This window comes from Eretmochelys imbricata, chromosome 9, assembly GCF_965152235.1.
Source record: "Eretmochelys imbricata isolate rEreImb1 chromosome 9, rEreImb1.hap1, whole genome shotgun sequence".
NCBI classification, from domain to species: domain Eukaryota; kingdom Metazoa; phylum Chordata; order Testudines; family Cheloniidae; genus Eretmochelys; species Eretmochelys imbricata.
The window spans coordinates 90637878-90650453 of NC_135580.1; the positions used below are offsets into that span (position 1 = coordinate 90637878).

Sequence of the window (12576 nt, forward strand, 5' to 3'; positions counted from 1 at the left end):
CTTCCTTATTTACTTTCTCCACACAGTCATGATTTTATAGACCTCTATCATATTCCCCCTTAGTCGTCTCTTTTCCAAGCTGAAAAGTCCCAGTCTTATTAATCTCTCTTCATATGGCAACCGTTCCATAGTCCTAATCATTTTTGTTTCCCTTTTCTGATCCTTTTCCAAGTCCAATATATATATTTTTATAATCAGAAATGATACATGGATAAGGTAGGAGGAGAGAACTTGGATACTCAACACAAATACACAAAAGAGAAGAGCTAGGGAATATAATGACAGCTGATTAATAACTTTAAAATGAATGAAGAGAGGGCATTATTCCCAGAACTAGGTAGGCCAAGGAGCATTGGCCTGAATCTAAATGTTAAAATAGATATGAGGGGAAAATTAAGACCAGCTGAATTGTGCAATAAATTCTGCCCTCACTGCAAGCACGGTTGAAAGTGAGATAGTAAGTGGTCTTGCAAACTGTAAGGGTCCAACTGCGTGACTACAATATTCCTGGCCGGCCATACAGCCTGTGGTTCCTTAATAATCACAAGCACTGTGTTCTGTAATTGTACTGGGTGATATGATGTACATTCTTAGCTGATGCCTCTGGTATGTCCCATGAAACTCTGGCAAGATAAATCTGAAAGCCACTTGAATAACATGTGCCCTCTCTCTCTCTCCCCTTGCTGGCTGAGAGCTCTAGGGGTCACAAAATGCTGATGTCTAGGCAATGTCTGAGAAGATGGATGTAGAGCTCTTTGTCAGCTGTTGGCCCAACTGCATTTTTCCCAAGAAATATAGTGCCTTTCTAGGGAGTAAGACACCTGCGCTATTGTCAATGTGAACCAGTTAAAACTTAAGCATTGACGAGGAAGGCCTGGAATGAGAGAGTGATTCTGCAGAGATGCACACATCTTCCCTTCTGCATGTGCTCAATAGCCATTATTTAGGCAAATGAGATAAAAATACCATATAAAGGCACTAGTCAGTAGTATTAATGGCCATGAGGGTCTGCAGATGCAAACCCAGAAAATGAACCATGCAGAATTAACTTGACACCGCTTGTCACAAGAAGGATTTCCTTGCAAAGGAGGTATCCTGTACTGTATTCTGCAGGCCACCCTCTTCAGTCTTTTGTTTGGTAGCCAGTTTTGGCACCTGAACCCAGTTGAAACTGTTTTCCGCCTTCTGAAAGGGCAGAATGCCACTAAAACAGATGAGTATGATCACAGACGTACCAGAGAGCCAGTATGTGCATCAAATTGCTATATGAGTGGTCAGATTCTTGTCCAAGAATGCAGCTAGAGCAGTCATGAATCTCTGCCCAGATTAAAGAGATATACTGTCATCAGTCCAGCCAAGTACTGACCTGACTTTGGAAGGCTTTACCTCATTTCTTATGGCTTGAGTGGAGTGTTTTGTGCTTTAGTGTATAAGGAGAAGTGTTTCATGAGGAAGGGAGATTGAAGAATGATAGTAAGGTCTGTGCAGTCTAAGCAGTTCTAGAAAGGAAGCACCTGTGGATCTTATCAGAAGTGGTTTCTCCACCAAATCGAGTTTCCGGCAAAAGAGGTGCAGGTGCAAAGACCAGATTATGACTTTCCACAAATATTGACCTGATTCAGGCCCCAGAGTACCATTTTAGCTGTCTCGGGTTATTGTTTAATTGTGTACTATGCAAATATCAAAATCAGATTATTGCTAAAGGGAAAACATCCCCTGCCCAAGTATCATCATTTTTTAAAACTTATTTATTTAGAAAACAATTCTCCAGGGACAGTACATGTGCCAGGCTACATCAGAAATCCTTACCTTTCTGAAAGGTATTCTCCACAAACAGCAAGAGTGTAGCAACCTACATTTTCAAACTTGAGTGCCAATATATAGAGACCTGAATCCATCCATTGGCACCAAAGAAATATAGCTTGCTTTCCAGCAGCTCTGAGCATCCATGCATGGCCTCTCTGGGGTCTAGTCTCTTTTCTCCACAGCCCCTCTACTCTCATCTTCCTAGTTATATTTGACTGAGGTAGGATTACATAATTAGCAGGGGAAGACAGAACTCTATCACTTTAAATAAATGTCATAATGACTGACACAGATGGAGCATCTTTCATCCAAGGATCTCAAAGGACTTTATTAACAATATTAAGCCTCTTGACACCTTTATGAAGTAGGTATTACCTCCATTTTAGAGATGGATAAATTGAAGCACAGCAGGGTTGTGGCTTGCCTGAGCTCATCCTGCAAATTCAGGGCAAGAACCAGAGATAGAACCCAGCCGGCTACACTGATAGACCCACCCGATGTTGTAACTATTTGGGGTGGGAAATCAGAATGGGTTTGTGAGATTTGAGGCGGGAAGTTGATGATGTCATCGTTACCTTTCATTCCTCTGACCTGTCACTGTGCAGCAGAGGTGAAGTCACAGAACAAGTAAACTCTTGCGTGTACCTAAGAAGTCTGTTCAGATCCGACGGGTCCATCAAGGGCGAGATTTAAGGAGATGTGCTTTAGTGACATATGCTGCACTTAATCTGATTAAATGATGGACTGATAAAAATGTTATGTCGGATCCCAATGTGACAATACTAACAGTATTACTCTATGGTCTGGAAACAGCTGCATTAAATTCAAGAGACATCAGAAGGCTGGAAGCAGTAGGGATGAGAGTCCTTCCAAAGATGGCATGTGTAAAGTGGAATGAAAGTACAAGAATCGGGAAATCCCAGTGTTTCAAACTTTTGAGTTTTTGACCAAAGGAAAATGATGACAAGGAGCCTCATTAACATTAGTGGGCCTTGGATCAGGCAATTTGTAGAGAGACATTTAAGCCCTATCCACTGGAGGAAAAGATCACTGTAAGAGGAGGCCTCACCCTTAAGGACTGGAGGGCTGGGGCTAGCCAATCCTGGTTACAGCCTGAGCCACACCTGGAAGAGAGCAGGGTGATTGCCCTGTAAAGAGCAGCAGGAGGCTGCAATGAAGGAGGGGATGCTCAAGGATTAGAGACTGCTAGGAATGAGCAGGCTCTAGTGGACAGTAGTGGGAGTTAGGACTAAGACTTCAGCCAGGTAGGGCATGCCAAAACAGGAAAGGTCCCAGACAGGAAGAAGAGACGCCTTTGTTTTGTGTAGACGTTTGGATGCACTGGAAAACTTTATTTTGAATGTTTGTTGATTTAATAAAACAGGACCCAAAGAAGGATGGGAGTGGACAAAAGTGGTTGAGGTTTTTTTAGTTTATTGAACAGTCCAAGAGGGGAAACTGAGGAAGGCTGCCTGTAGCATGATGGTAAGCCACTAGGGGGCACATGAGAGGCATCTGGCCTGGTTACAATCACTAACAGAAGTTAGCCAGGAAAGACTAAATGAGTGCTCTTACAAGGGCAAATAGCAACCAGTATAAAGAGGTAGAAAATAAGCTACCTGCCAACAGATAAATCGATATGCCTGTGTGCATTAGTTGGATCCTGTGATCTATATACAGCTTTTGTTTTTGTGCACCAGTCTCCGAGCCATTCATTTAACCATGATATTTCAGTTTTTAAAGGATCAAACTCTTTTTGCAGAGTTATTTTAAGCATCATTTGTTTGAGGCTGGGAGGGTGTAATATTCAAGATGAGATGCGATACAGAATATGCCATTTACTTTCACAATATGCCAGACCCCCAGTAAGCATGTTCAAAATCACACAGAGCAATATTCTACTGCAAACCCTTTCTCAGTCCTTAGCCAAGACATCCCATGAAATCACTTCAGTAAGGGCCAGCAGGATTTGGCTAACTGTTTTTAGTTGGAATTCTCTTTTGAAAAATGAAATGCAAGGGGAAATGGTAAAATGTACTGAAGAATTCATATTCATTTACTGTGAAAATAGTCATATGAAAATTTACAATAAGATTTGGCTATCAAAAGTTCCAGTTGCCAGCAGTAGTGCCTTATCAGCTGGGAGTTTACAACAAGCAGGTCTGATGGAAAGAGATGGGGAAGAAAACAAAAGCAGAGACTTCTGCTTGGAAGCAGAGGCTTTAATGTAGCAAGGTGACCCGAGGTAAAAAAAAGAGAATTAATAATATCTAACAGTCTTTTCTATTCTTTCCTCACTGTGACTTAAAACGCTCCATTAAATGTTGACTTCATTAGTAATCCCTCTAATCACTCCCCGAGTTTTAACCAAAATGTTTAATTTAAAGAAATGTCTATCGGATTTAAATTGAACTTATTGACAATTGAGGCAATTGTAGAATCCCACAAACTCTTTGGAACTTTGATTTTTAATTAAATGATGCAAGAGAATTTTAAATGTAGTTAAAATGTTAACTCTTTTGTGTGATACCTAATGTGAATAACTACATGCAATTCTCTGGGCATTTACTTTGCAATTATAGAAATCAGACATCTCTTCAGAATGTTTTTGCTTCTTTCATTTGATTCTGTGAGAATCTGCTGGATTAGCGAACAAAAAACATCCTGTAAGAAACTGTTCTAGCAATACTTAATGGCCAGCACAGTGTGCCAAGTAAGGGGCAAATACTGTCATTTTTGATATACCACATCTAGCCTTTTCCTTTTTTCACATTGCTCTAATTGTCATTTTCCATTCAAGTCAAATGTGGATTGAACACCCGCATGCCAGGAATCACTTAAATTGATGTGCATCATGACTGCTGGGCAAACAGCACAATAAGAACTTACACCTGGCATTGGCCATCTATAGACATTGCAAAATGTATATAGCTGGAGGACTAATTCTCAGTCACATCAGTTAAGGACACTCGTCAGCACCTCACAGAATTGGTTCCTATGTGAGAATGCAGATTGATCCAGAATATTTCATAGAATCATTTCCCATGATACCGTCTTGTAGTGAGTGAGGCTGAGCAGTTCTACATTTGGATACATATTGTTTGATTGTTGATTCATTGATCCTTTATGTCTCTTTCTTATGACATTAATCAGTACTGTAGGAGTGTGTGACTGAATGTAGATATATAATCTATACATCAAGCTATCAGTATATCATCGTTATTTATAGATATCAATATGTTCTGTAGGTAACTACAAATAATAAGCACACTAACAGTAAATAGTGACAATTTTCATGAAACCTTGTTTCGCACACTTTCATGATACACATTCCGTTTTTCTTTCCATTTTTTCCTCTCATTATTTTCTGGAGAAACAGTCTTTTTGTCAGACAAGATCTGCAGATTTTCTTTCCCTCACTGTACCCTAAAGTGACTCGTGCTTTTGTGAGCCCAACTTGAAACAACTTAGAGGGTCCTAATTTTCAGAGGCTGAGTATTGAGCATTTTATGGAACTCCAGCTCCTTTAAAGTTTCTCAGGGTTGGGCTCTAAAAGAGTGAGGTGCCCATTCTGTTTCAATGTAAAAACCCTCAACTACCAGCATGGCTGGCACAATCAGACAGTTCTTCTAAATATAATTTAGTCCATTTTCCAGTGGTCTTGATCCAATTCCAGTTGAAAGTCTTTTTCATTGACATCAGCTCAAGCTCCAATTGCCCTTCTTCTTTCTTGGGCGCTCGGGACACCAGACCCTCTTCAGCAACATCCATGACATATGCACACAGAAAGAGATCCAACAGCTATATTTGCATACTCGGGGAATGGGCACGATTCCCCAAAATTCACTGAAGCTATGGCTGCTTCAGCTACAACTACAACTGGCAGGCAAGGAACCATCGGGCCTGGCAAAGCAAATACTGAATGATTCTTTTGGCTATCTAGTACAGCTAAAAGTCATCTCTCAATGAAAGCTTATCTAGAAGCTGATTCCTTGGAGAGAAAAGAGAGGCAGCAGGACGTCTGTGTTTTGTTTTATTTCTTTTAAAAAAAAATTTGAGAGAATGGGGAAAGAGACTTCTTTACTTTATTACCTGATCAGTCATTTAAGGTTTAATCATTTTTCACAAATCTGATTGATATGACCATTGCTCCTGTTGTTGCACCCTTGCCGTTACACACAACCTTTATTTCAGGGACTTTAACCGCTTTATGAACAGTACACATGTGAAGTAGGAATTATTACACCCATTTTACAGAAGGGTAGACAGAAGCACACCGATTTAGTGACTTTCCTACTGCCTCGTGATACTGGCCAATTTTGGAATAGAACTGAGAACCTTTAGCAACTAACCCAACATGACTTGCACTATGACCATTTCTAGTAGCTGCCATCTCACTGTCCGTGTGATACCATTCTGAGAACATTTCACTGATGGATAACATCAGTTTTATATCACTACTATCCACTGCACATTTTAGTTCACACGGAAATTTCCCTTCATGCCTCATGGCTATTTTTCCTTATAGTCTTTTACAAAGAACTTTATTGAAAGCTTTTAGCAATAGAATTTTCACAGTTATTTTCCTTCACTGACATCCATGCTTATTGGTCTAACTGCCTCTCTGTATGTTGTCCTCAGGTAACCCACTAAGCATTGCCTGCAAAGCATTCTTTGGATTCAGTGGAGAATCGGGCCCCATGATCTACTGGATGAGAGGGGAAAAATTCATTGAAGAACTAGAAGGTCACATTAGAGAAGGGGAAATCAGGTACTGTCTGGAGTATTTATTTTACTGCTAAGAAAATGGTATGGCCCAACAGAGAATGTTTTTAACACCTTTTTAATTTGAACTGAAAATGATTTTCTTGTCTAAAAAGTGATGGATGGCTGCGAACCAGTGCAACATTAGCTCATTGCTTCTGATTATACTCTAAAGACAGTGTGGCTATTCATGTGTTCTGAGGATATGTCACCAAATTCCCTAGGCGACCGCTGACATGCTTCTGAATGTCCTGGGGGTTGCTTTTGGCCTTTAACTATAATGATATTGTCCACTATATTTGCCCCAAGTGGATGCTCTTGGGAAATTAATGTTGTTTTCAGTATCGATGTTAATCCTAAAGATGGATGGCCACCTGCCAGAGATTTCCACACTGTTTCTCTTCTACTTGCCCAACCAGCATAGAGCTATGTACAGTGCACATAACTTAACCAGTGCCTTCTCTACGTGTGTATGTGTTCCTTTCTGCAGAGAAACAAGTAATCATGAGGTGTTTGTTACCCATCTTGTGCCTTTTTTGTGTCATCAGACATTCAGATTGCTGATCATTGCTTGTTGTAAAAGTTTTAATGAAAAGAATCCTTCATAATATGTGTCTCCGTTAATTTGTATGAGTCCAAATGAACCTCGTAGTTCATGGAATTTGTACTTAACTATATTAACTTGTCATCCCTCATTAATAATTCCCTGACTAAAAGCTTCTTGAGTAGGACCCACATCTTCCTCTATGTTTGCCCTGCTCACTGGTGTTCCCAGTTCTCCTTGACAAATGATGAATAAAAGTACTAAAACAACCCAGGTTCTTTTCACATCTTCCACCTCTTACCTGTTTAAGACCCATCTTTAACTGCAAATTATCAAAGAAATCCAAAATAACTGACCCAAAATTGCCCCTTAGTCACATGTAAGATTCCTCACAAAAAGTAAGAAGGGTTTTTGTTGAACAGTTGCTGTGCTATCTAATGACTGCCAATATAAAATTCTAGCAAACTGCCGCCTGTATTATTGAGCATTTTAAAAACTCTTCATATGGAAGTTCCTTTATAGCAACGGAATGATTTTTGTCGCTCCCCTGGAACATCTCTTGATTCCAAACTCAGTCCCCAGTTCTGCCCCAAATTACATGCATGCCTCTTCCATGACTTCTTTGAGAACTGCATAGACTGCATGGGCATAGACTTTACCCCAGGAGTCGCAATATCTTTCAGTAGAAGTACATTGGGCTAGGTTCCCAGCCGCAGTGGATCTCTGCCCAGTGCCGCAGGGGAACATGGGAGTCAAAGTTGGCTGCCATGTATCTGTTCACACTTTCCAGAGATTCCTGGAGGCAAGCATGATCTGACCATGCTTCCTCCTGCTGCCCAGCATGCACTCCACTCCAGAGGGCAGGTCGGGGATGGCATTAAACTAGCAGTGAGCCCTTAGCACAGATTACAATTGGTGTCTTTATCTGGTGCCTTCTTGACTTCTTTGATTGAATTGGAGGTTAAGTTGCAGTTGTGTTCCGTTGCGCCATTTAATTGTTCCTCTTAACTAATTGCACATTTTCCCCCAATTAAAATCCTTTAACTCAGTGTATAAACTCATAGCAATTCAAGTGTGTCTTCTCTTCAGTACATCTAACAGCACCATATATCCCCTCTTGCTTTTATAGACCATGATCAGCATTAAAATCTCAGCACTTGCCAACAGCTCCAATGTTGTTATTTTAGGTGCCAGAGTTCACGCCTTTTCTTTGATTTGGAAATAACCACAGCAACCACATGATAACTGTTTACAAAAGTTGACTTTCTCATGGTGACCACTGTTGTCTACATCTCAGATTGACCATGCCCTCTAAATTCAACACTAAACACTGCTGTCATGTTAGCAGCACTGCAAGCCTGCCTATATCTTCCATCCAGTCATTGTTATTGATCTTTTCCAAGATAAAAGATATGCAACTGATGCTTAGAAATTGATTAGCAATGGTGGGCCCTGTCTATTTGACACTTTTCCTACCATTCTGCTGTCGATGCAGCAGCCATAGGTGTGTCCCTTTAAATGCTGAGATAAACTTGCAGTAACTGGGCATTGATACAATCGGACCAATGAGTCTCCAGGCATTTTTCTGTTGCTAAGAGTCTAAAGCTGTATCTCTACTTTATATCTCAGAGAAGGTTAGAAGTCCATCCCTTCGCTTTTCAAACTTAATCTGAGTCTTCCCAGGCTTCTTCAGATATTTTCCTTTACACAAGATTTAAGCTACTCCCTTCTGTTCTGAAGAGAATTTAATATAGCTGGTGAGGTCTTTTGTTTACAGTCATGTGACACTCTAGAGAATCTATGATACATTTCCACCTCTAATATTGATAATTGACTATGAATTAATCTGTGCTTTCTTAGGAGATCACTACAATGTGTACTCAGATATATTCCTTTTGAAGTCGTATCCATGGGACTATGTTCATGTGTGATGGCTATTCAGCTTGGGTAAGGGCTGTAGAACTGGGTCTGGAGTGATTTATCAAGGGGTTGTGAGATGGCATGACAAAGACGGTGAGGTCTGATCATCGTGAAGTAGTGATTAGCATTGCAGGGGCAAATCAAAGGTAAGGTTTTCTTTTTCTAAGTGAGAAGGGCCTTCTCCTACTTCCCTCACTTGCCTTCCCCTTGAATTAAATTCACCAAAAGATAGAGAACTGTAGGGAAGTGTGGGGGGATTGAGACCTTGCCCATGTTCTTCTTGCCCAGGGTTGGGATTTCCACACAGTAATAAAAATGTCATGGAAATTGAACCAGTGCTATTAAACAAGGAATAACAGTCTTTAAGCCTGCCTGCAGAGTTGTGAATTGCATCTGATTATCAAAGGAGTTCTCAGTGAATTTCAATTCTATTCCTTTGCCACAGCAGAGAAATATTGTCCACTATAAATCTTACTTTACAAATCACCCTATAAATTGCTAATATTTTTGTCCTCATGCAACACCATAAAACAGTTTACAAATCCCTTATAATGCTTGTCTTGGAAAATATATTTGTCTTTTTTTTTCCCCCCACAAGAAGCTTCTCAGTTTTTAAAATGGAAATAATTTAATTCCTATTCAATGCATGAAAAGATGTGAATGGGGACATTTTAAATTGAAAGCCTCATTTTCCCTCACTGATTTATCTCGCTCTCTGCACTCTCGCCCACACAAGTCAATTAGCAGGTGCAAAATGCTCCAAGAATACGTGAAGCTTCTATTCCACTACAAGATGTAAGAAAGCAAAATTACTATAGCTGTTTATCTAGCGTGTTAGGGTGTGGCCACACTGCAGTCACAGGATGTGTATGCAGCTCGTGTAGACATGCCTGAGCTAGCATTAATCTAGCTAGCTCAGGAACCGGAGCAGTGAACCACAGCAGCACACACTTCAGCATAAGCTAGCCACTCAAGTCATTGGTTCCAGCCCAGGCAGGTTTGTACAACTTACACGGAAGCCCATGCTGTCTCAGCTTCACTGCTTCAGGACCCATTACAGAACAGACGTACCCTTGAGTGCTTTATAGACAAGTAGGAAGATGATGACTCTCCCCTGAAGAGCTTCCAATCTTAAAAGACAATATACAGGCAAAGAACGGGGAGTGAGGTGGGGAGTGATTGAGCGATGAAGCCCACCATACAGCTTGTTAGTTCAATGGCTTCTGTTCGGAGGTGTCTACGTATGTGTCCTTTCATCTACAATCTATCTTTCTTGAGGGAACAAGTATGGGTTTTGTGCCTGTTAGAAGTAGTGGCCCAGATCCTTGGCTATTTATGAGATGTGTACATCACAGGGCGGGAGTTCGCCTACAGATGTGGCTGTAGATCACATGTTGATTAATGAAGGCCCTAATCCTGCAAAGAGAGCCACCTGTATGTACCCTTATGTGTCTAACATCAATGAGAGTGACTGTAGTGATCTGCATCTAAGACATTGTATCTCAAGTTGCTGCATGGGAATTTGGATCCCTGGGTGAAGTCAATGGCAAAAATCCCACTGACTTCAGTGGGACCAGGGTTTCTCCCTGTGTATGTGGATCCCTTTGCAGGTTCAGGGCCTGAGTTTGTTAAAATTCTTCTGTACTTCCCAGAAAACATGGCTCTGTCCATTCACAGGATCAGTTACAAAATGCAGCCCCTTAGAGATTGCACATCTTGTAATATTTTGTGTGCATATGTAACACATTTACAGGAATTTGTCATGAGCTCTGTTCTGCGGGTAAAAAGCAAATGAAAGGTCTAACCCCATTAGGAGCTTCCTGCAGTTTGCTGCCTTTACCCCAGCCCACCACAATATTTAAGTGTCTCTTCTCATTTCCATGATTAGGTCCCCTTCTACTGAGTTTATTTCTCTGCCATTTTAATTAGCAACAGGATAAGTGACAATGATTCTCAGTCCAAGTGCAAATCCTTTTTTTTAAGAGAGCTCTTTTTAGATCATTCTGCATTATTTAAGTGTAGGGGGAATGACTGGTACTTTAATTTTAAATGGATTTGGAATAATAGTTTATTTTATCATAATTTTGAACTATCTTTATAAATGTCACTGTGTGTAAGATTTGCTCATTATAATAAATCTAAGCCTGGGAACCCCTGAAAACTCATGAAGTGCTTCTGATTAATGCCCCCAGATATCTTCTCTGTGAGCTGTTTTCTTCCTTCCCTGCAGCGCGATTTGTGGACCAAAATGGGGAGCATATTGTTTACCAACAGAGAAGAAAGACAGGCCAGGGGTAACTATCTCAACAGATACAAAGAATATTTATAAGGAAAATGGACTTAATTGATTGGACATGTAATTATCCAGACAGATGGAAGGCAAGCAAAAATCAGAGTCTGCAGTCTGAGTGGCTTCTCTCTGGAGGTTCCCATTCTGTCCAGAAATGATGCAAATTCAGCTTTTCTTGCAGTATTTCAGCCCTTGCAGTCTGTGCCAGAACCAGGAAATGCAGAAGTACACAAGAATTGAAGATAGTTTTGCAAAAAGAAGCGATTCAAACTTTTCCAAAATTCAAAGATATGCTAAGAGTGGGGCAGTTCTGATACTCAACGCACTTGTGCAGATACAGTGTAACTAGAGAGAAAGTGGCTCCCTCCAGTATGGTTTCTGAGAGTGTGTCTCAGATTGCATAAGGTTTCTTGGTTTTAGAGGCAGAATTGAATGGGATTAACATACTGTAGACATGTGGTTTACAGTGGCATTTGAGTCACAAGCCCGATGCACACCCAAACAGTAGGGGTGGTCAGAACCAGGATGCAAATCCAAATTCTGGACCTGACCCTTGCAAGAGTCAGGATCTGGATCCTGGATCTAACCACCCACAAATTTTGGGAGTGTTCAAACTCCAGATCACGAGGTTACAGCTGAAACCATCTCTTACTTTCGATCAGATTTTCAAAAGTTGTCCACTCTCATTTAGGCATCAAAATGTGTTGCCAGATTTCCCAAGGTGCTCTGCGTGCTGAGTGCATGTTTGGTGCTGAGCTCTTTTGAAGATCTGGCCATGTCACAATGGGAGCTTCCAGATACCTTGACCTTGAGAAAATTTGAACCCAGGATGGGTGCCAAGCACATGAAAATCTGGTCCTGAGCTCTTCTGAAAATCTAGCATTGAGAACGATAGGGCCCCCATCCCAACCTGTACCTGGTTGAAAATTGTCTATCTAAATTGTTTTTCAGTGGGGAGAAACAATTGGGTTTTTTAATGAAGTGAGATACTTTCCATGGAAAATTTTGTCTTTTCATTGAAAACCCTGAAATCAAAAAATTTTTGTTTCAGCCAAAAGTTTTCAGATCTTGTTTTTTTGATGAAAAGTCAGCGTTTTCCTTGGCAGGGGTGGGGGGCTTTTCCAGCTGGCTCTGCAATACAAATGATAAACAAGGCAGTTGCTGTTCTTTTGGGCTTTAGTGTGTAACTTCCTTGGGGAAGGGATTTTGTTCTTTGGGGAACTTTAATTTATTTTAAGAGTGTCTATACCAT

The 12576-nt window shown here is 40.7% G+C and overlaps 1 protein-coding gene across 1 annotated transcript in view; it reads left to right on the forward strand.

Moving 5' to 3' along the window:
* IL1RAPL2 (interleukin 1 receptor accessory protein like 2) overlaps positions 1-12576 on the forward strand; it is a 529699-nt gene that overhangs the window by 495016 nt on the left and 22107 nt on the right. The window contains exon 6 of the mRNA XM_077826986.1: positions 6448-6577. Within this exon, the coding sequence (XP_077683112.1) occupies positions 6448-6577 (130 nt within the window). The remainder of the gene's footprint in view (positions 1-6447; positions 6578-12576) is intronic.